Source organism: Mauremys mutica, chromosome 1, assembly GCF_020497125.1.
Source record: "Mauremys mutica isolate MM-2020 ecotype Southern chromosome 1, ASM2049712v1, whole genome shotgun sequence".
NCBI classification, from domain to species: domain Eukaryota; kingdom Metazoa; phylum Chordata; order Testudines; family Geoemydidae; genus Mauremys; species Mauremys mutica.
Window position 1 is genome coordinate 250,421,039 of NC_059072.1, and position 24,970 is coordinate 250,446,008.

At 45.0% G+C, this 24,970-nt stretch overlaps 1 protein-coding gene across 6 annotated transcripts in view; it reads left to right on the plus strand.

The window, feature by feature from the left end:
* Positions 1 to 24,970, plus strand: part of ECRG4 (ECRG4 augurin precursor) — a 69,478-nt gene that overhangs the window by 22,043 nt on the left and 22,465 nt on the right. The window contains exons 1-3 of one of the 6 annotated variants that reach the window (XM_045006720.1): positions 19,148 to 19,372; positions 21,397 to 21,457; positions 23,755 to 24,864. The exons of 1 other annotated variant lie outside the window; for it this stretch is intronic. Coding sequence is in view for 1 of the 5 variants with exons in the window: in XM_045006693.1 (XP_044862628.1) it covers positions 9,764 to 9,820 (57 nt within the window). In the remaining 4 variants the exon portion in view is untranslated. Of the gene's footprint in view, positions 1 to 9,728; positions 9,821 to 19,147; positions 19,373 to 19,430; positions 19,520 to 21,396; positions 21,458 to 23,754; positions 24,865 to 24,970 lie in introns of those variants that run through there. 4 more of the 6 variants (XM_045006725.1, XM_045006693.1, XM_045006712.1 and 1 more) reach the window with 4 other exon arrangements.

A 24,970-nucleotide genomic window follows, 5' to 3' on the forward strand; every position in this document is an offset into this window, starting at 1 on the left:
CTATGAAGAGTACACACTTTGTTTCAATACTAGCTTAGTCACTGGGGAGCAAGGGGAGCAAAAATTGATTAACCCAAGGAAAATATCATGAGAAAATAAAAAAGCCTTTGAATATTACTAAAGGGAATCACCTGGTGGCATAAAACTGGCATAGCTAACTTTTACACCCTTTGCCCCCCGCCTCTGCATAGGAGGCATGTGTCCAGGTGTTCCAAGGATGTGACAGGTATAGCCAGGGTGCACTCTGCTCCAGTGATCTACAATTGGCTGAACAGTGCCTAGATGACTGTTCCATCTGATATAAACTAGAAGAGCCCTCTGGCTGCTCTGATTTATGCTGGAGATCAGTTTGGCCTTCCACTGATGCAGGATTGTGGGAAGTGGAAAGACTGCTTTGCCTTCTCCCACTCATCTGCACTGAGCATTGAAACCATTCTCGCTGACTACGAGGACTTGGTTACCTCAATGGAAGCCTCTAATAATTCACATGAGGTTAAACTATTTAAATTATTTAGAAAACAGGTCCCAGAGAAATAGTCTCAGGCTCACAAGGATCCCTAAAGATGCCGAGAAAGGGAGCATCTTGCTTTAATTTTCTTATAAGTGCTCTGTGTGAATTATTGAATACTGAAGAGAATGATCCATTTGAAACAGAAGGAACTCGACAGACCTTATGCAGAAGACCAAGAGCAAAAGAGGTGATCAAGAAAAAATCCAACTAGCAGTGCTAAATGTAAGGAGAAATGAAATCCTAGAGGTTGCAGTTTATGCTCCAGATAATACTGGGGAATGTGTCTATGCTGCACTGAATATGTCTTCTATTAGCTGTTTGTAATTGCAGAAGACTGGAATGCTGCATTAGATCCAGCCCTAGCCAGATCTGATGTTCCCAATTTCCAAAATCCAAAGAGAAGAGGCCCTGACTCTCAATTGTAATATGCACTTTAGTCATTTACGCCAGAGCAAAATGAGTGTAAATCGTTACCATTCTGATTTGTCAGTGTTTGGTACAACCCCCTTTATGCTCATGTAGAAGATGCCACAAGGTGCAGGTAACAGTGTATTTGGGCCAGGGGCTTTTCTAGAATTGGCATAAACAATAGAAATGACTGATACCTGGAGGAACTGTTAGCTGTTGAATAGGACATATTCTTCTCGCTTTCTCTACTGTGCTATATTTTCTAGGCTTTAATTTTTTCCTTACTTCATAGTCTTGATTGCAAAAGATAGGTGGCTGTAATATATTACCACTAGGCATATCAGGCCAGTCATCATTTTTACCAGTGGCTTTAATGATACCATACATAAGCAAGACACCTAGCTGGAGCTTGACTGATATGTATTCAAAGACTGTCCTATTAGAGATTATAATAAAAAAAGGGATTGAAGAATATATGGAGCAAAATGTTGGTACAGTTATTTCATACACAACAATACAAGAGAACTGGAAGTCCTGCTTAAGAGGAATCCGGATAGAGAAATCAGTCACAGAACAAAAACCAGCAGTTAACAGTGTATAGTAGATGCAGAAAGTAAAATAGAACCATTGCTAGATTTGTACATGGAGATACCAACTGATAAGATTTAGCTAGGCAAAATTTGACTTCAGCCTTTTGTTTAATAAAAAAGCAGAGCATGTCATCTTTTATTTGAAGTTTAAAGATGATGAACAGAATATGAGGGCTGGTGAACTGTTAGCTGCCTACAGTTAAAAGCCCAAGTATCACAAAGACTTATTCCAAACAGATTTGCTCAACAAGGCTTGCCAACTCGCAGCCCAGCAGGAATAGCTAATGAATTGTATACATTTTGAAATATGCGCATATTATGCAGACTTTACTAGAATTCATCACTTTAAGGAAATTAGCAAATTTTAATAGAGGTAACATAGAAAGTCCCAAGAAACTAAAATGGCAGTAAAGTGCATAAAGGGAGATAATTTCTTAGGAAAAGGTGTCTCAGCACACAAATGTTATTACATCTATTGTGATTGCAACCCTATCTTAGCCCTGATATTGATAGTGGTGGTCTTAGAAGCTGAGGAAAGGGGCATGTGTGCACATCACGGTATTAGAGCTATGATTTCTTCAGTGCTCAGAGAGGAATCCACTGGAATGCGTGCGTTGTTGATCTATGTCACTACTAAATGTAGAAGTAAAGGTCCATGCCAGCTCTTCACATGAAGGCCCCAGTTCAGCAAAGCACATAAGCACTTGCTAAATATTATGCCTTCAAATATGTTTGTACTTTGCCTACCACACTAGGGTCCCAATCCTGACAGGGCCTTCTGTCACGCAAACGCTAAATATGAATTAATAATCAATAAAAAAGAAGAAAAATAACTTAACCAATGCCCTGATGCCCACTGAAATCAGTGGGAGTCTTTCTATTGATGTCAATGGGCTTTGTATCTGGGCCCTCAAAACAGTTGATATTTTCCTCTGGGGCATAAACAACTTGCTAAGTTGACTAGAATTTGTTGTGTTTGGTAGCTAGAGTGGGAATGAGAGGTTTGTATTTGTACTGAGGGAGTCTTGGTCTATGTCTCTTTCACATGCTGCTTTCCCAACCTCTTCTTTTCCAATTCATAATAAAGAAATGTAAATCAATGCATAGTCTGCTGCTGGCAGCAATGGCTAATGAACATGACTTATATAACAGGCATTATCACAGAGACAATGAAAGCCCAGGTGACACTTCACAGAAAACTTTGAAAATTCATTTTCCTTAGATAAAATGCCTGCTCTGTAAGCAAAATTGTGCATATTGTTTTCCCCTTGGTCTTTATTAGTTAGGACATTTACATAATACCAAAAGGCTTGTTTCTGAGGCATTCACCTTCTCCTGCTGCTTACTCCTCTCCTGAAGTTTTAATCCTCTGTTGGCAAACTGATAAATAATTTCCACGAAATGCAATTATGATGTCACCAACAGAGGATTATCCCTTCAGGTGAGGCATAAGCAGCAAGAGCAGCAAGAAAGTCCGAAAGAACAAAGATTGTTTCCTTGTTGTGCCCTATTAAAACTTTTATTGCCTATAAAAATGGGAGAAGAAATGCACAGAAAAGGAAGCCATCATGATAGAATGAGATCATAGTCTCATATATTTGCCATATACACCACAACTGCTATGACAGATAGATCATGAGCCTAGTCTAAAGCCCACTGAAGTCAGTGGAAGGGCTTCCAATGACTTCAATGGGCTTCAAGTCAGGGCTGTGCACAATGAAATGGAATAATTAAAAAAAAAACAAATGAAATAGGCAAGCCTGCTTTGGGCATCACTCCTGAACTGAGCGCACACGTTAACTATTCCCAACCAAGTCCATGAGTTACCACATAGAGCCATTTCCCGATAGAAATGGGCTGAGCAGCCCGCACCAGTTTCTAAGCCTTCAGGTTCCACCCAGGCCTTGGCACTTTGATTGGACGAAGCTAGTCACAGGAGAAAGGGGAAAAGAGAGTCAAACCAGGCTTTTTAACCCAGCAAAATAATTGAACAGCAAGGTGTCACTTAGGGAAGGGAGAGTGGGTAACAAGCCCATGGATTGGAGAGAAAAGCCCTGTTTTCTTTTAAGAAATGTTTCCTGTTTATCATGGCGGATCCCACTAGAAGATGGCTGAAGGGAATGAAATAAAGGGTGTGATTAATGTGGGGCCCAAGACAGCTGGAACAGATAGAATTGGAATCAGCAGTCTGAGTCACTTGCCTATCAAACAAAAGGGTTAGACTAAGATGTTCAAGGGACACTAAGGAAGCTAGATCCCATTGGGATTCACTGAGAGTTGGCAGCCTTCCTCTCCCGGCTCCTTTGAAAATGCCAACCTCCCTGCCTTTCTGGGGAAGTAGGAGGCTCCATGTTAGGTGCTCTCAGACCGTTTATCACACGTGGGGTTTTTTTTCAGTTTGACTGCTTGTGGTTTAATAATTGTAATGTCGTGGAAAGGAAACCCTCTGCAACCTTTAACCCAAACAACTGGTGTGATGTGGAGGCTGGAGAGTGGGCCAGCTCACATGGTTAATGAATGTTTATAGGGCTTCATAATAGCTTCTGGCATTAGAACAAGGGCAGTAAAAAGGGGATTAAATGAAGATAAATGTGAGACACAGGCAGTAACAAATACTCCAGCAGATGTGTGTGGAAATTAATGGTATGGTGATAACAAATTCTGATGCATCACAGAGTAAATGTGTCTCTGGATACCAGTTTTTAGTGCAGAATGAACCCGATGAGTATGAAAGGAAGAGCTACACAGGTAGAAGTCTCATCGCTGCAATACATTCGCTGCATATTAATGACCTAACGGAGACCAATTAAAAATTCTTTTTTTGTTATTTTGTGCTGCACAACCTTCCGACCAAAAGTATATCACTGGCTGTAGAGTGGTTCCCCTAACAAATACATCAATTGGGTTTGAGAGGGGAAGATGACCTTCCAGCTTAAGCATAGGGTTGGTAGTCAGGAGATCCAGGTTATGTTCCAAATGCTGCCACAGATTTCCTATGTGATGCAGGAAAAATCACCTCACTTCTCCATGTCTGAGTTTCTCCATGGTAAATAGGGATAAAAATGTTCCCCTGTAGTACAGTGTTTCACCAGATGTATTGTGTGGCTTTAATCTGGCTTTAATTAAATTAAATTTAATGTATAGGCATTTACAGAAATGCAAAATATAATTTGCTATGATTTAAAAGCCGCTCTTTGTTTCAGCATGCTACTTGAAAATATTTATCTCTGCAGTTATCTACAGGTAAGTACATGAACATTTTCAATCTGTTTTAACCCTGTTTTTAAAGAAACACACAAGGGTAATTTTTTGGAGGTTGGTCCTTTTTCCACTCCCCTTGTGTTCACCTGCAGCCTGGTGACAACACAACTCATTGAGTGTGGATTTTTCTGTCCATGGCCCTTGTCCAAGATGGAGTAGGGAAGTGTAGGTTCCAGACAGGGCTGGCTCTACAGTTTTCGCTGCCCCAAGCAGCGCACCGAATTGCCGCCGCGGGCGGTGGGGACAGTCCGTGTGTGCCGTTATGGCGGCAGGCGCGTTTCCGCGCAGGCAGCAATTTGGCAGCAGCTTCTATGTTTAGCTGAAGCCACCACGGACAGCTAAACATAGAAGCTGCTGCTGAATTGCCCTCACCGCGGAAACGCACCTGCCGCCCTAACGGCACACGGACTGCCCCCGCCGCCCTGGGCGGCAATTCGGCGTGCTGCTTGGGGGCAAAACAACAGGGCCTGCCGCCCCTTGCAGAATGCCGCCCCAAGCACCAGCTTGGAAAGCTGGTGCCTGGAGCCGGCCCTGGTTCCAGACATTCTTCACCCATCTCTTCGGGGGCTACAGGATTCTCGCCTTTTGGGGGATGTTTGTGTGAAACAGCCCTTGCAACACTAATTTAACAAAAACAAGATCTATTAAGAATAGAGTGAACTGAATTTATGAAAAGGTTCCTTAATGTATCTAGGTTTACACTTCAAGTTCTCATACACTAAACTAGATACAACATTTTCAGCCTAGTAACAGAGAAAACAAAAAAGTGATTAGCTTACATCTTGCAAAGGCAATTGTCTCCTTTACCACTGTTTGATCAGCCCGTCAGAATTGCTTGCTGTTCAGACACTGACTCCCTACCTTTGCCCCCAGGACCCCTTATCAAGCCTCTGGATCAGCTTCCATGTTCAGATGGCCTCCTGGCTGTCCATGTCTCCCCTAAGAGTAAAGTGGGTGTGGGTGTGTAACAAGATGCAGCAACTCTGAGAACAAAATATATATTGTTTGCACAGAACAGGAAGGTTTTAGAGCAAAAGGAAGAGGTTTTAGAAATGTAAAGGTGCTATACACAGAAAGCAATGGCTAAACAGCTTCATACTACATTCTGTACACACTGCAACTAAGAATGTGTCTGATTTGTCACTCAAAGTCACCCTGCCTGTGTGCCTGGCTGTTTGGTAAATTAAAAGGATCCTTCCTGAGATAATATAAAAATGATCTTCCACAAGGGCACAAGTGTCTGCTATAAATAGCCCATTATGTTTAAACATATCTATTCATTGTGGACCAGTCCCTTTTAAGCAAATATTGTGGGATTAGAGAGACTGAAAGAGGAAGAATTTTTATGGAGCTCAGGTTTTGTTTGTTTGGATATTTTAAATTCTTACAGAGTAGCGTCATTATTTATTAAATAACCATGGCACCATGGTATCTGTTTGCTGATCTCTGAACAAAATACTGCTGATGTTTCAGAGATCTATTGTGTCCTCGCTTACGTGTCACGCAAGCGGGTTTTTCATAACATGGTGTGCTCAGATAAGTGAGACAGCTGCATAAGTACAGTCCAGTTTCAGTTATTGGTGCACAGTCTGTGAAATACATACGAGGAGGCACGGGACAGCAGCCAAAAGAGGCAGAGACCTCAGGAAAACAGGAAGAGTTTCCCCAAAATAGCTACTTCAGTCACTGTATAGCCTAATAAATGTAGGATTTTTTTTAACAGATACTATACACTGTCAAATCATGAGTGTAAAAATTAAGCCTGATTTAGGCTTAAGTTTTATTCAAATAAGTTGTTACAAGAAATACTGAACAAACAGGGTTTCTCTTGTTCTTTCAGCTCTTGCTTGGCTCACGTAGTGCTAACAACAGTTAATGTTCTGCTCAGATTTTCCAGCAATTGCCAAATCCCCCGATTTTTAGACATCCCTTAGCCTAATACCTAGTCCTCCCCAAGGCTTTGTCTACACTACCTCACCTAAGTAGGCATAGCCCTCTAGTGTAGATGGAGCATCCACCAGCAAAAGGAAGTTTTCTGCTGGTGTAGGAACATTGCCTCCCCAAATGCCGTTAGCTATGCTAATGTTTTCATCAGCAGAGCTTCAGCTATGCTCAGGGTTTTGTCAGCATAACTGTCAGTCAGGGATGCTTGTTCACACCCCTGACCAACATAGCTAGACTGATATAAATTTTAAGTGAAGAGACCAAGCCTAAGTGATCACGAATAAAATCTATCTCAGAGTTTTGGTTACACCGATTCCTGCCAAACTTTTACGTGGAACTTTGCTTGAAACCACCAGTCAATTAGCTGCCCATTTTCCAGCGACTCAGGCAAGCAACTTTTCAACTCTTTTTTTCTCCTGTTTCTGTCTAACCGTAGTAACTTTCTGTTTCACTTACTGATTTAATATCCAAGGACCAAACACTACAGTATATACTCAGGCTAAACCTACACTATAAAGTTTTGTCAGCAGAACTATGTTGGTTGGGTTGGAAACAAGCAGTGTAGACAAGGCCTCAGACAAAACTGTCATTGATCTTTGCTTGAGAAAGATTTATGTATGACTTGTCCCAAAACAAAGTGACCATTTTCTTGGCTTTTTGTATCCCTTTTTGTTGGCTTCTCCTTGAATATTCAGGCAACCAGTTATTGCTCTCCCAAATGGAAGAATTCTTCCATTGACTTAACTACCACATCTTGGGGAGGTGGGTTAACTACAGCAACAAGAGAACTCCTCCCGCCTCTGTAGAGAGTGTCTACACTGACATGCTATAGTAGTGCCACTGTAGTGTGGTAAGTGTAGACATCGCTTCAGTAACTTTTTACTATGCCTCTAACTGGTTAGGGGCATGTCTGGCTAAAAACATGGCTTGTGTCCACACAGCCAATGGTTAATAAGTGCTGAATCTTCACAAGGTGCTGCCCCTACTAACTATCTTGTGGGGCACACAGTCAGGTTCTTGTAACTGGGTAGACACACTGAGTACAATGTTCAAAGGCACCTAAATGCCATTTTCAAAAGCATCTAAGTCACTTAAGAAGCTTCTTCTTAGCATATGCACAATGTGCCTCAGGTTGCATGTGACCAGGATTCATCAGCAAATTTGGTCGGCTGGTTGGATCATCAGGTTCCCCAGCTTGGGCCAGGTACTAAGGAGTGTGACATGAGTACCATTGAATGAGAGTGAGGCTCCTAAATGACTGAGGTGCTTTTGAAAGGATCTTAGGCGTCCAAGTCACTGACGTGTTTTTGAAAATGTTGCCCCTTGTTACTTTGCAGCATCCATAAGGTCACTGTAACTGTGTTACTGTAAGAGGTGAAGTAGATGAGGTAATGTCTCTCACTGGGCCAACTTCTGTTGGGGAGAGAGACAAGTTTTCAAGCTTACACAGAGCTCTTCCTCAGATCTAGGAAAGGCACTCAGAGCCTAACAGCTAAATGCAAGCTGGAACGAATTGTTTAGCAATTAACATATATTCTAAGGGACCATTCAAGGTAGAGTGGCCCGTTAACACCCCTGCAATCATAGGACAAAAAGAAGGGCTTAGTGGTTTACAGATTGTTGCTCAGTGTACTTTTCCCAGACCTGAAGAAGAGCTCTGTGTGGCTCGAATGCTTGTCTCTCTCTGTCCAACAGAAGTTGGTCCAATCAAAGATATTACCTCACCCATCTTGTCTTTCTAATATCCCGGGACCAACATGGCTACAACTACACTGCATGGAAGTGGTAAAATTAGTCTTCCCTGTTTCCATAATTTTGTGAGGTTAGCCACCCCACAATGCACTTCTTTGACACTGCATCTCATATTCTTCATAGAGATATTATGATATGATTATGGCATAACTATTATGTATTTTATACAAGATAGGTCATGAGAGATATCATTGGAAAGGTTATGATTTACTGAATATTATCCTATTTGTATGCATGTATCATTTTGATATCTGAAGTTAGGAATATTGTCTATGTATCTATTAAAAATGTGTTTACACCCGGGGAATGCCCACAAGGCAAAAGACTGTCAGTCTGGATGGCTGGCTGGAAACACAAGTCAATGGACCATTAGGGAGAACAATAGGCCTTACAAGAAGTTTATCTCCTAACCTGGGAGCCTTCCAAAGGATGCTACAAACAGCCTCTGAGTCATGGGTGCTATGACACTACAGGGGCATGTGACCAGATCACCTGGTACTAAATTCCATCTTGGAAGACCAGTGTTTTTCCACTGACTGGGCATGGGAACCAAGCTTGGAGGCAAGGGGTTCCCACCATATGCAAAAGCTATTTAAGGCAGGAGCGTGACATCATTGTGGTTCTTCACTGACTCCCCGCCCAAAGGAGACTCTTGGAAACAGCAGCGAACAAGGACTGAACTGGGGGGAAGGGCTGGACCCATGCTAGAGGGGATTCTAGCCCATGAAAGGAATACCTGGGATAAGTAAGCTGCAAGCAAGGGCAGCTTGCCCCTTAGACTTTCTGCAACTGGTTTAAATAATCATTTAGGCTAGGTATACTTGGTCCTGCTTCAGTGTGTGTGTGTGGGGGGGGGGGGGGGGGAGAGGTTAAATGGCATCCAGAGGCCACTTCCACCCCATACTTTCTATGGTTTGTTTTACAGTAACAGCCAAATGCTCCAGTCAGTATCTGAGCCCCATTGAGCTAGGCACGGTACAACGATATAGAAAGACATGGTCCCTGCCTAGGGATACTCTTTAAGAGGGTTCCATCACCCTGTCTGGCTAGTTTTGTGGGTAATAGGTACAGTTGCAGTGTTGCCAACGCTCCCAATTTAATCACAAGAAACAGAATTACGGGCACTGTCCTGGAGAAGAACAGCCAATCAATCGGAGGATTTCAGGAAGCTGGAAGCACTCTCCCTCCTCCCCTCAGGAGCTGAGTGAAGATTTCTGAGCAGGGGGAGGGGGAGCTGCTGCTGACAGGATGCAGCAAAAAGAGCCAGCTGCCGAGCTTTCTCCTCTGTCCCGGAAAAATGGGTCACTCTGCTCTTCACTCCCTGCAACACCAGGCCTGGGAAGGGGGACAGAGGGTGAGAAACCCCTGGAGCTGCAGGAGGTGCTGTGGTGTATACAGGGGCAAGTGGCAGATGTGGGATGTGGGGGAGGGAGGGGCAGAATGAATTAGAATTTGGGGGGTTGGAATGAAGCTGGAAGCTCTGTGATATAAGGCAGCATTTGGTACAAATCTGTCTAATTTAATCTAAGCTGGGTTTTGCAGTGAGAGCTTCTGCAGAGAGACCCAAAAAATCACTTTCCCATATAAGCACGTGAGAGCTGACAGCACTGTAACAGTCACACGGGGTGGGGTGCGCAGGGGGAGTTCAACAATCAAGCGAGACCAAAAAAACCCACAATATAATCTTTTTTAAAGCCTAATGATTTTGGGGGTGGGGGGCTGTATCATGATTTTTGAACTTTTGGGGTTGGCAGTAATGAGTCGCTCTGCAGCTCACAAAGCTATCTAGTCAATGGTGGCAGCACCATGTCCAGCAAAACAAAGTTATGGGCATTTTAAATCAGCCTCCTCTTACCTCCACCCTATCGTGTCATGGCGATGTAGTATTGTCTGGTCTTGCTGCTTTGACAAGTTGTGAGATTGCACAAATGTATGGTGATTTCGGGAGGCATGCGGTATTTGGAAACTGTACAAGCTGTAAGGCCTGGTCTACACTACGAGTTTAGGTCGAAGTTAGCAGCGCTAAATCGAATTAACCCTGCACCTGTCCACACAACAAAGCCATTTACTTCGACGTATAGGGCTCTTAAAATCAATTTCTGTACTCCTCCCTGACAAGGGGAGTAGTGCTGAAATCGACATTGCCAGTTCGAATTAGGGTTAGTGTGGACGCAATTTGACGGTATTGGCCTCCGGAAGCTATCCCAGAGTGCACCATTGTGACCACTCTGGACAGCAATCTGCACTCATATGCACTGGCCAGGTAGACAAGAAAATCCCCAGGAACTTTTGAATTTCATTTCCTGTTTGCCCAGCCTGGAGAGCTGATCAGCACAGGTGACCATGCAGAGCTCATCAGCACAGGTAACCATGCAGTCTGAGAATCAAAAAAGAGCTCCAGCATGGACCGTTCAGGAGGTACTGGAGCTGATCGCTGTATGGGGAGACGATTCCGTGCTAGCAGAACTACGTTCCAAAAGACGGAATGCGAAAACATTTGAAAAAGTCTCTAAGAGCATGATGGAGAGAGGACACAATAGGGCCCCACTACAGTGCCATGTGAAAGTTAAGGAGCTCAGGCAAGCGTACCAGAAAAACCAAAGAAGCAAACAGATGGTCCAGGTCAGAGCCACAGACATGCCGCTTCTATGCTGAGCTGCATGCAATTCTGGGGGGGGCTGCCACCACTACCCCACCCCTGACTGTGGATTCCGAGGAAGGGGTACTCTCAGCCATGCCTGAGGATTTTGCGGACGGGGAAGATGATGATGATGAGCTTGCGGAGAGCACACAGCACGCCGTTCTTCCCAACAGCCAGGAGCTTTTTCTCAGCCTGACTGAAGTAGCCTCCCAACCCTCCCAAGGCGCTATCCCGGACCATGAAGCCATAGAAGGCACCTCTGGTGAGTGTACCTTTGTAAATATAAAACATGGTTTAAAAGCAAGCGTTTTTTAATGATTAATTTGCCCTGAGGACTTGGGATGCATTCGCGGCCAGTACAGCTACTGGAAAAGTCTGTTAACATGTCTGGGGGTGGAGCGGTGTCTGGGGATGTCTAAGGACATCTCCATGAAGCTCTCCTGGAGGTACTCCAAAAGCCTTTGCAGAAGGTTTCTGGGCAGGGCAGCCTTATTCCGTCCTCCATGGTAGGACACTTTACCACGTCATGCTAGTAGCAAGTAATCTGGTATCATTGCATGACAAAGCCTGGCAGCGTATGGTTCCGGTATTTGCTGGCATTCAAGCAACATCCATTCTTTATCTCGCTGTGTTATCCTCAGGTTAGTGATATCGTTCATGGTAACCTGGTTGAAATACGGGAATTTAATTAAGGGGACAGAGGTGGCCGGTCCTACGGGGCTGTTTGCCTGTGGCTGGAAAGAAATCCTTCCCTACAGTTAGCCGGGTGGGGCGGGGTGCATTGCTGTTTGTGTTTGGCTATCAGGGATCTTCTCTTATACTAGCCACACGGTGGGGGGAGGGGTAAAGTGATCCTCCCAGAGAACTGGATGGTGAGGAGGGGGTTAGTTTGGTTTCTGCTGCTGCACGTTAACACGAAAACCGCAGCACTCAATGGGCTTTGCTTGGTATGGGAAAGGACGGCACTGCTTTTATGAGGGTTGCAGAAGCCAAAAGACAATGGCTTACCATGGTCGCATGCAAACCAAATTCTGTTGCCCGGCCCTGCATCTGTGATCTCTAACACTAAAGCCACAGGCACTCAATATTAAGATGCAAAATGCGACCTTGTACCGAAATCACATGTGCTATGTAATGTGAATAGTGTTGTTCACTGTGAAGGAGTACACACATTGTTCTGTAAAATGTATCTTTTTAAATACTTCTCTCCCTTTTTTCCCTCCTGCAGCTGCAAATTTTTCAAGCCTCCCTCCTCCATCCCAAAGGGCTATCTCAGATAAGGCGGCAAAAAAAAAGGCATGCTAGATTAAATGTTCTCTGAGAACATGCAATCGACCCGCAGTGAAAGAGCTCATTTGAATGAGTGGAAGGACACAGTGTCACAGTACAGGAAAGCAGCCAGCGAATGTGAGGACAGGAGGGATGAATGTGAGGACAGGAGGGACGCTTGAGATGAGAGGTGGCGGCAGGAAGATCAGAGGAGGCAGGATGCAACGCTGCAGCTACTGCAGGATCAAACGGACATGCTCTGGCATCTGGTGGAGCTTCAAGAATGGCAGCAGGATCACAGACTGCCGCTGCAGCCCTTGTATAACCGTCCTCCCCCCATACCATGTTCCATAGCCCCCTCACCCAGACACCCAAGAACGCGAAGAGGGGCGGCTCCGTGCACCCTGCCACTCCACCCCAGTGGACAGCCCAACCAAAAGCTTGTCATTCAACAAGTTTTGAAGTGGCCTTTTCCTTCCTTCCCTCCTCCTACACCCCACCCGGGCTGCCTTGTCAGTTCTCTCCCTATTTTAATGATCAATTAATAAAGAATACATGATTTTTAAATGATAGTGACTTTATTGCCTTTGAAAGCGATTTGCCTCACCCACTCACCCCGCCATAAATATCTCCCCTTTACTCTCACAGAGATTGTGGAGCACACAGCAAGCAGCAATAACAAAGGGGACATTGGTTTGGCTGAGGTCTGAGCGAGTCAGTAATGTGCGCCAGTGACCCTTTAAACATCCAAATGCACATTCTACCACCATTCTGCACTTGCTCAGCCTGTAGTTGAACAGCTCCTGACTAGTGTCCAGGCTGCCTGTGTATGGCTTCATGAGCCATGGCATTAAGGGGTAGGCTGGGTCCCCCAGGATAACGACGGGCATTTCAACATCCCCAATGGTTATTTTCTGATCTGGGAAGTAAATCACTTGCTGCAGCCGTTTAAATGGATTCGTGTTCCTGAACATGTGAGCGTCATGAACCCTTCCCAACCATCCCATGTTGATGTTGGTGAAACGTCCCTTGTGATCCACCAGTGCTTGCAGCACCATTGAAAAGTCGCCCTTGCAGTTTATGTACTGGCTGCCCTGGTGCTCTGGTGCCAAGATAGGGATATGGGTTCCATCTATCGCCCCACCACAGTTAGGGAACCCCACTGCAGCAAAACCATCCCATATGACCTGCACATGTCCCACAGTCACTACCTTTGGTAGCAGCAGCTCAGTGATTGCTTTGGCTACTTGCATCACAGCAGCCCCCACAGTAGATTTGCGCACTCCAAATTGATTCCCGACTGACCGGTAGCTGTCTGGCGTTGCAAGCTTCCAGAGGGCTAGCGCCACTTGCTTCTCAATGGTGAGGGCTGCTCTCATTTTGGTGTCTTTGTGCTTCAGGGCAGGGGAAAGCAAATCACAAAGTTCCATGAAAGTGGCCCTACACATACGAAAGTTTCGCAGCCACTGGGAATCATCCCACACCTGCAACACTATGCAGTCCCACCAGTCTGGGCTTGTTTCCCGGGCCCAGAATTGGTGTTCCATGGCATGAACCTGCCCCATTAACAGCATGATCTCCAAAGCGCTGGGGCCGTGATTTGAGAAAATTCTGTGTCCATGTCCTCATCACTCTTGTCGCCGTGCTGCAGTCTCCTTCTCGCCTGGTTTTTCAGGTCCTGGTTCAGCATAGACTGCATGATAATGCGCGAGGTGTTTACAGTGCTCATGGCTGCTGCATTGAACTGAGCAGGCTCCATGCTTGCCGTGGTATGGCATCCGCACAGGTAACCCAGGAAAAAAGACGAAAAACAGTTGTCTGCTGTTGCTTTCACAGAGGGAGGGAAGGAAGGAGGGGGGAGAGGGCCTGACGACATGTACCCAGAGCCACCCGCAACAATGTTTTTTGCCCCATCAGGCATTGGGATCTCAACCCGGAATTCCAATGGGCGGGGGAGACTGCAGGAACTATGGGATAGCTATGGGATAGCAGGAACTATGGGATAGCTACCCACAGTGCAACGCTCCAGAAGTCGACGCTAGCCTCGGTACTATGGATGCACACTGCCAAATTAATATGCTTAGTGTGGCCACATGCACTTGACTTTATACAATCTGATTGCTGTAAAATCGGTGTACTCCTGTAGTGTAGACATACCCTTAAGTCATTTACCTTTGGGTACTTTCTATTGCCTGATTTTTCATAAAGAAACAATTTTTAAAAAAACCTTCAAACTCTGGTGACCTTGCCAGGGAAGCCCTTTGGGCTAGCCTATGCAGAGGGGATATAGTTTTCAGAGGACAGATACTTATTGGGGGAAGTTCTGCCAGGTTCCCTCTGGGGTGCCACCTGGAACTGGGGTGCCACTGAGCCCCCCCTGACCCATCAGGCTGGGCTCCCTCTCACACTGTGATGCTGTGATAAGTTGCCAAGCTCTGCACGCTTGTTCTTTCACCAGCACACACACAGGTAGGGACACACCCAGCTGCAGAACTTTCAGGCTGCTGTGATCAGCTCTGCATGGGGAGGCTACAGCTAAGGACCTGCCCAGGTGCTCAAGAGCACACACCCCTCTGGCAGGTAAACCCAAAATCATACCGCCTTGCGCTGCACAGAGATCGGTACAGCATAAGGTCATGAAATTCGCACCCTCCCTCAGTGAGGAAATATACAACAGCTTTTTGCTCCAACTTATAGCTCCCACACACTGGTTTGAGATAAAGCAAAAACAAATTGATTAACTACAAAAGAGAGATTTTAGGTGATTATAAGGGATAGCAAACAGATCAAAGCGGGTTACCTAGCAAATATGCAATCTAAGATTAATATACTAAAGAGGTTAGATATCAGTAGCAAGTTCTCACTAGACCATCCCACACCTGCACATCCCATGTCTGACAGGTTTTTGTCCATCCTGTTCTTAAAACCTTCAGGGACAAGGATTTCACAACCTCCCTGGGTATCCTGTTGCAGTGCTTAACTCTCTGTATAATTAGAAAGTTTTTGCTAATAGCTAACCTAAGTCTCTTTTGTTGCAAACTAAGCCGCTTGCTTCTTGTCCTTCTGCAGTGGACACAGAGCAATTGATCACCATCCTCTTGTAACAGCCCTTAACATATTTGAAGGCTATCTGGTCCCCCCCCTCAGTCTTTGCTCTAGACTGAACATGCTCAATTCTTTCAACCTGTCTTCAAAGATCAGGTATTTAAAACCTTTTATCACATTTGTTGCTCTCCTCTGGACGCTGTCCTATCTGTTCATGGCTTTCTTAAAGTATGGTGCTCAAAACTGGACACAGTAATGCAGCTGGGGCCTCACCAGTGCCAGCTAATTACCTTCCCTGTCTTACATGTGACACTCCTGTTAATATACCACAGAATTACCTTTCCCTTTTTCACAACAGCATCCTACCATTGACTCATATTTTAATTTGTGGTCCACTATCACCCCAGTCCCCAATCCTTTTCAGCAGTACAACCAACTAGCCAGTTATTCCCCATTTTATAGTTGTGCATTTGATTAGTCTTTACTAAGCGAAAGCCTTTGCATTTGCCTTTGCTGAATTTCGTATTTGTTGATTTCAGACAAACTCTCCACGTTATCAAGTTCATTTTGAATTCTAAAGTGCTTGCATCTCCTCCCAACTTGGAGATGTCTGCAGATTTTATAAACATACTGTACTCTCTACTTCATCAGCCAAGTAATAAATGAAAGTATTGACTAGTACTAGACCCAGGACTGTTCCTTGCGGGAGCCCCACTGGATACAGTGTCCCAGTTTGACAGTGAATCATTGATAGCTACTCTTTGAGACTAGGTTTTCAACCTGCTGTGTAATTTCATCTAGACCACATTTCCCTAGTTTGCAAATCAATAATACTGACAAGCTACAGTACTGGCAATTTTGAAGTCCCTGTGATCATGTTGTGACTGCAGTAAACAGAGGCCAAAAAACATACTACTACTTCACTGGCATAAAGGTTTCACAGGATACTAACTTGTAAATCTCCAAAATTAAGCCTGACTCCAATAAGGAGTTTTAAAACTATTTGTGATTTCTTTTAATTATTTCCCTTTATGGAAGTTGAACTCTATTATGTCTATCTGGTGTCTGTGGTGTCTGTCTGAATTATTTCTGTAAGCCATGCCTACTTTGTGTTCCCCTCTCAGGGCATCCCATACAGGGAATTGAACTGGGAAGCCTCACAGGGTCTGTCTACACAGTAGCTGGCAGTGAACCTTCTAGCTGGGATAGATGGACTTGTTTGAGTGCAGCTGGCACTAGCATGCTAACAATAGCGGTGTGGATATTGCAGCACCGGCAGAGGAGCGCGCTAGCCAGCCAAGCTCAGACCCAACCTACCCCCTATGACTGAGCTCGGGTGGCTAGCCTGAGCCTCCGCCAGTGCTGCAATGTCCACCTGCTACTTTTAGCATGCTTGTGCCAGCCCTGCTCAACTGAGTCTGCATACCCAGTCTGGGCGGCTCCCTCACAGTTAGGGTGACCAGACAGCAAGTGTGAAAAATCGGGACAGGGGGTTGGGGGAAATAGGCACCTATGTAAGAAAAAGCCCCAAATATTGGGACTGTCCCCATAAAATCAGGACATCTGGCAGCAGAGACATACCAGTCACAGAGCTGGCTGAGTGTGCTACAGGCAGGGGTGAGCTGCAGACGGTTCGCAACGGTTCGCGCGAACCGTTTGCTAAAATTAGACGCCGGACAGAGAACCGGATGCTAAAGTTCTCTGTCCGGCGTCTAATTTTAGCAAACGGTTCGCGTGAACCGTTGTGAATTCTGCCTCCACCTCCTGCCATGAAGCTCCTCCTTGCTTCTCCTCCCCCACGGCTTCCTGCGAATCAGCTGTTCGCACGGGAAGCCTGGGAGGGCTGAGAAGCAAGCAGGCTTCCCCGGCCCAGGAAGAGGACGCTGAGGTAGGAAACGGGGAGGGGGGGGCATGTGCCCCGGCCGGTCCCTGGCCGCGACCCTGCCCGGCCCCCCGGCCGCGACCCTGCCCGGCCCCGGGTCCCCCCGCGTTCCCGGCCCCGCGTTCCCGGCCGCGACCCTGCCCGGCCCCCCCGGGTCCCCGCCCGACCCTCACCGGCTGCGGCACGGCCCCGCGTCCCCCCCCCCGTCCCCGTCCCTGACCCTCCCCGGCCCCGCGTCCCCGACTCCCCCCGAACCCCTCCCCGGCCGCCCGGCTCCGGCCGCACCCTCCCCGGGTCCCCGCCCGACCCTCCCTGGCCACGCCCCACCCCGCGGTCCCGGCCGTGACCCTGCCCGCCCCCCGTCCCCGGGTCCCCGCCCGACCCTCACCGGCTGCGGCACGGCCCCACGTCCCCGACCCCCCCCCGAACCCCTCCCCGGCCGCCCGGCTCCGGCCGCAACCCCCCCCGGCCCTGCCGTGCCCCCACCTACCGGGATGCTCAGCTCTGGACACGGCCCCCCACCTCCAGCCCGGCCTGGCCCCGTGGCTCCAGCCGCCCCTGCTGTTTTGCCAGGGGGCCGGGCTCCGGCAGCGCGGGTCTGGGCATGGCGGCGGCCCCGGCTGCCCGGCTCCAGCTCTGGCCGCAGCCCTCCCTGGCTCCACCCGGCCAGCCACCTGGCTCCGGCCGCTGGGCTCCCGCCGCATCCTCCGGCTCCGGCCGCGCGACTCCTGTCCCGGCCCAGCCACGTCCAGGCAGCGCGGTAAGGGGGCAGGGAGGGGGTGTTGGAGAGAGGGTAGGGGAGTTTGGGGGTGGGGGGGTCAGAGGGCAGGGAACAGGGGGATTGAATGGGGGCAAGGGTCCCGGGGAGCAGTCAGGAAAGAGCAGGGTTGGATGAGGTGGTGGGGGCACTCAGGGACAGAGAGAAGGGGTAGTTGTATGGGGTAGGGGTTCTGGGGGGCCATTGAGAATGAGAGGAGGGGTTGGGTGGGGCGGCAAGGGGCAGTCAGGGGACAGGGAAGGGGGGGATGGGTCAGGGGTCTCGGAGTGTGTGTGTCAAGGAACATGAGGGGTTGGATGGGGCACGACCCCCCCCGGAGCGGGGGGGAAGGAGGGAACCCGTTGTTAAAATTTTGGAGGGAGGAGGGAACCGGTTGTTAAAAATTTGGCAGCTCATCACTGGCTACAGGCTAGTCTAAGAGAATGGGGTGTATAGCTCATGCAGTAAAGGCTTGTGCATTTCGCTCCTGACAGCCTAGATTCAATCCCTGCTGCTGATAATCCACTGAGGGCCATGTGTGCTGCATTTCTTGTATCTTCTCAGAGGAAAATATTGTGATACTACTACTGTCAAACATTACGGTAATTCCCTGATTTGGTTACTGTCCAGTAAAGGGCTTTGTCAGTAGTTAGATGTCAGTGTTTCACTGTTGTGAAAGGCAGGTGCTGAGCACCCTCCTTGATCCCTTACTGCATACAGTAAGGTCTGCACTGCTGGAGGTCATGCCCTGCTCCTTCTGCTAAGCCTGGTAGGAGTGTGCCTTAGGGTAAATGAGGCCAGATCACTCAGATACACAGGAATACGGCATTTGCAGTGATCACGTCTACCAGAATATACTTGCTTCTAACACCTGCAAGAAATTAAGAAAGATTGAAATACTCCCTAAAATCTGTTGCTCATCATACAGCCTACACAAAAGAACCAAATTCTTTTTACATGAGAACACCGGGATACATCTGCTTGCAATCATCCTTCTGCAGGCAGTCAGGCCTCCTTCTGATTAAGCAGCAATGTGATTCTCCACACTTGGTCCACAGAATGCTTAGTAGAAGTTTTCAGCCAAGGGGCTGGAATTCATGAGCAATAGAATAAATGCGTCTTTCATATATTCCTTCACCAGTCAGGTGGCCTCAGCATTTGGGACTCTTTTCCTCTGCTGCCTGCTCACTTCTTGCACTACTTTCAGAAGTCAAGAAATGCTTAAATAAAGAGAAACTTGTTCCGTGACAGAAAAGGTCATTTCTTCTGGCCAGGCATTTGGGAAGGAGACAGGAAGCATATTATTTTAAAGGTAAACTGATAAAATATGTGTTTGCTGTAGATATGGGAGGAAAGTCAAAAACCTTGTCAGGGTTCTTTAGACAGTACTGGGAGGAAACGTTACTGTAACACCTTAGGATTGTGCTGACAACAACTACAGGTATCACAGGGGAAACAGGTTAGTCTTCAATTATCGGGACATTCATGCAATGTAAATATTTTTCTTTGCTCACAGAAATCTAGGTTGTTGGTGTGTGTCTAAATGTCTAAAACTACTACTGCTGCAGTACAGTGAGTATTCCACTGAAGAATATTAGACATGTGGATGGTAGTAACATTGATCATTTCTCAATATATTCTTCAATTTTAGAGAATCATCAGGAAAAGAACAATAAAATCCTTTATTTATATGAAAGCGGAGTGTTTTCTCCTATTGTAGCATGGAGACACTGGGGTTGAAGTAATGCACTTTTATAGGTTTGTTGTGTTACATCCAAAAGGATGTCTTATATACTACTATACACAACGACTGGAAATGTAATTTAATCTGTTTGAAAAGCAACCAGGCTTGTTTTATGTTTAATAAAAGAAAACTTGTCTTGATAGCTAAGCTGTTACTATGATTCATAGAGGTAAGTTGATGGCTCTATCTGCACTATGTTTATTTACCTCAATTGATTGCCAGTTAGCTTGAGCTAGTTAACAGGTTTGGAAAGGCGAGTGTCTGCGCTCCTTACATGTTTGTTTCTGGATCCTGTACAGACAAAGTTGAAGACTTCAGCCATGCCTATGCTAGGAGTACTCTGCTGATACAGCTATCTCAGTATGTCTGTACTTATGGCTTATACTGACAAAACTGAGTTTTTGCTGGTATAGCTTATTCCAACCCCCACCCCCAAGCAAAATAAATTATACCTACAAAAGTGCAGTTTTGCTGATGTAACTGAATTTACACTAGGAGCTTGTGTTGGCACAGCTGTATTGGTCACAAATTGTACTTCTTCAGACTCCAACTTCAGACTTCAGACATATAGTTATGCCGGCAGAAGTCAGTAGTGTAGACCTGGCCGTAAAAAGTTGGACTAATGCATTCTAGTTTGTGTTTGAAATGTAGAGGCATGTAGTTAAATGCAAAGATAAAATAGAAGCCTGGGTTAAATATTCATTTTATCAATTAAATGCTCAATTGCATTCTGACATGTACATATACAGTATAAAGGGCCTCATTTAAATAGTGTGAACAATTTACTGCACTAATACAGTGTCATTAAAGTTTTGACACAGGAAAGAATTGTCCTTATTACACCTCTATGTAGAACTTGGTCTGTTTTAATATTTTTAAGCACACACCTACTTGGTATTATGCTTTCCTTTAAAATGTGTTTAAAGATGTATACAGTATATCAGTGGCAGACTTTCAGAGAGTATTGATCCACTGCATTGGAGAGTACATTAAGGAGCAATATTTTTGGAAATATTGCAAAGAAAGCAGTCTTCATCTTCTGCAGTGAGTGGGCTGCCACATATGAATTCACAGCCAGATTTTCAAAGGCGCTCAGCACACTGGATACTAAGCTCTTTGACAATCTGATCATAAGGGTGTCAATGGGAGCTTCTAGGCACCAAACTGTTTGGAAAATCTGAGCTGAAACCCTGGCTTCATGGAAGTCAATGGCAAAATGCGGATTACCTTAAATGGGACCAGAATTTCACCCCGAGCATCTATTTGGTTACCTTGTTGTGAGGTGAGCTCTTATGGAAATCTGGTTTTTAGTGCTAGGGAAATCTTACCATGCAGAAACAACTCTGACTCATCCCTTTTGTTCTTTTCTTAAGTTTGGGGTGTGTGGTGAGAAAACATTATTTGCCCTTTGGCATGAGAGAAGGACATTAGCAGATCCATGTAGAAAATGAAGGAGCAATGAGTATTAATGAGATACTGCAGTAGCAGATCAAGAAGTGTTTCTTCTACAGACACTTCCGAAGTTTCAGAGAACTTTTGACATGAAATGTATTAAGTTTACTAATGGATTTCAAATGTTTATCTTTCTACAGAAAGAGGGAGGTTTAGTTTTCGTTTTACATAGCCTTGCCGGCATTAGCAACTGATATTTAAGTAAGTTTTCGACTATTTGAACTTTTAATTTATTTGGCAAAATGGAAGATCTTTGTTCTACACTCAATAACTGGATATGCACTAATTGACAGGATTGATTTAATGGAGCCTCTTTTAATGCCTGGTATTTTAGCCCCTTCTGACTTCTAGTCTGAAATTCAAATTAAAAGCAAAAGTCAAAACCAGGGAAAGCAGCACCAGACAATGTTGGCAGGAAAGCTTTGTATTTGGGTCAGTTATCGTTCAAAAGTCTCTACTCAACTCAACATACAGTTTTATCTGTGTGTTCTTTTCATTCAGACATTTAACAGTTCAGTTATGCTTTTGTATTAGAATTCGCCCCAGCCACTTATCATTCCTGGGCAAAGTAGATTTTTAGCAAGCATATTTAAAGACCCATCCAAAAAGATTTAGCTTAGCTTCTATCTTCCAAAACAAGGGAATGACTAATCTAGCAGCGTGAGGTACAAGGGGAAACATTTCTCCTTGAAAAATACTAAGAAGATTTCTTGCATAGAGACTGAATGCTAGGGGCACTTTCACACTTTGCTAGACATGACTTATGACTGACAAAACCTAATGATATACAGAATAACTATCTGAAGGGAACTGCACTTTCATCTGATATTTATTATTTTTAGTGCACCTATTTCATGGTCCCTCTTAAGAGTTTAAGATCCACCTGAACTTACCATCTTGCAAATTCGGTGGCAAAGCAATTTTGGTGTAATTTAGGACCACAGGACTAGAAGGGTCCTCCTAGGTCATCAAATCAGTTCCCTGATATTGCAGGCAACCATGTCATATAATCCCATTCATAAATTTTTCAAACTGCATCTTCAAACTAGTTAAGTTTATTGTCCCCACTGCTCTATTATTTGGCATCTTCAGATTTCCTTGATACCCTTCAGCATAACTTTCAGCCTGGGTGTGACAGCACAATGGCTACACTAGTCTTCTTGACTGATCTCCTAGTGATGATATGCAAAGGAAAGGTGTCTACACTGATTATTTTAAGTCTGTCAGCAGTCTTTGAAAGCACTGGCGAAGGAGAGACGCTGAGACTTGCCGACTGTAAAAGTACTGTCTATAGTGTGTTAGCACAGGAATCTGGATTTTGGCAAAGATGAACCCCTGGCAACTAAAAAAGGGACCTCAGGTTAAGAACATAAGAACAGCCATACTGGGTCAGACCAAAGGTCCATCTATCCCAGTATCCTGTCTTCTGACAGTGGCCAATGCCAGGTGCCCCAGAGGGAATGAAGAGAACAGGTAATCATCAAGTGATCCATCCCCTGTTGCCCATTCCCAGTTTCTGCCATACAGAGGCTAGGGACACCATCCTTGCTAATAGCCATGGAGTCAGACCTATGCTCCATGAATTTATCCAGTTCGTTTTTAAACCCTGCTATAGTCTTGGCCTTCACAACATCCTCTGGCAAGGAGTTCCGTAAGTTGACTGTGCGTTGTGTGAAAAAATTCTTTCTTTTGTTTTAAACCTGCTGCCTATTAATTTCATTTAGTGGCCCCTACTTCTTGTGTTATGAGAAGGAGTAAATAACACTTCCTTATTTACTTTCTTTACAACAGTCATGATTTTTATAGACCTCTATCATATCCCCCCTTCATCGTCTCTTTTCCAAGCTGAAAAGTCCCAGTCTTATTAATCTCTCCTCATACGGAAGCTGTTCCATAACTGTAATAATTTTTGTTGCCCTTTTCTGAACCTTTTCTAATTCCAGTATATCTTTTTTGCAATGGGACAACCACATCTGCATGCAGTATTCAAGTTGTGCACATACCATGGATTTATATAATGGCAATATGCTATTTTCTGTCATACTGTCTATCCCTTTCTTAATGATTCTCTCCATGACACTCATTATTCACAATATCTGAATCCAAGACTTGGTCTCAGTGGGACTGCAGCAACCTAAAATGTACTGCATTTTATTCTTTAAAATGTCTGTTTCCATAGTTAGTACTGTAACAGTTGCTGCAGTGCTCTGTGCACCTCTCAACATCAATAGGTGAAAGGTGACACTGCAGCAAGGCTGTACTTGGTTTAGGGGAAAATGTAACTTGTTTGTATCTTGTCCTCATCTTTAAGAGCTACACAACTCTATTCTTGACTCACCCATTCTTGTCCGCACATTGCTCCCCAGCCTCTGCTCTGGCATGACGCTAGCCTTACCTGCCAGTTTGTCCTCTGCTCCTGCTTTCTTCTATAGCATCTCTTCTGTACAGAAGACCATCTATGAAACAATCTGAAAGGCCAGTGTCCTCTTCTCTTTCAGATCCCTCCTGAAGAGACACTTCTGCTGGGACCACTACAAGAAACTGCCTAATCAGTGATGTCTAGTTTGAAGGGAAGTTGGTTTTAGCTGATAGTTTATTTTTATAAAAATAATTAGAATATTTTTGAAGTTATTCAGCACAATCACATTGTGCACATAGTGAGTCTGTGTAAATGCACAACGTTTTTACTGTTGCCCTTCTCCCTTGCCTTACCTCCTAATGCTTGTCACATTCTCTCAGTGCATCTTGTCTTAAATTAAGCTCTGAGCTTGAAATCACATATAGCCAGAGACCGTAAGCTCTTCAGAACAGAGATGGGGGTCTTCCTATATGTATGCACATCACCTAGCAAAAAGAGTCTGAATTTGTATTAGGAATTAGGGTCTTTGGACACTATTAAAATACAAATAATTAAGTAAATAATAAATGCCACAATATAATTGTAATTGTTTATGCCTATATTCTTCACAGTAAGAGGTGGGTTAATATGGCAAAAAATATCTGTGAACATTTATTTCAATAAAAATGCAGACGCCCTCCAATGGCATTTACCATTTCCTCTAGTTATTTTCTGCGAACATGCATATGGACAAAATGTTGTTCATTAGAGTGTGTATAGAAAGAGACAGTGTTGTGAAAACTCAGGCATATCTGCATTCGTGCGAATGTTCATGCCAGAAGTGCTCAGTGGCCATCATGAAAACTCAGTGGGCTGGGAATTATCCAACAGAAACAATACCACGTGACTTAGGTGGTCAATAACACCACACAGATCTATTCATCCAGCTGTGAAATATGTTTGCATAAACTGTTTACTAATATTTTGGAATTCATTAGTCTAAATTACTTAAACTATTCACAGATCGTTTGTGAAGGAAAAAAAGAGCAACGTTTGTCTAATATGTTGTTTACAAAGAATTTGCTCAGCTCTATGAATATTAGAACAGTTTTATATGACTGTGTTAACCTAAACAGATTTGAGTTTTAGTTCTATCGATCATGGCTTAATTTGTGAACATTTCCTGTTCAGCTGAGAGATGAAAGAACCCCACTATGAAAGGAGAAGAGGACTTGAAAAAGAATTTCTTAGTAGCTAATCAAATAACCAAGTAAGTGTCCCAGCTATTAGTGTGCTCTTTTACTGGTTTAGCCAGCCAGAAGACTGGTCTAGAGTAGGACAGTCATCCTGCAGGTTACTTAATCCCTGTCTAGGGC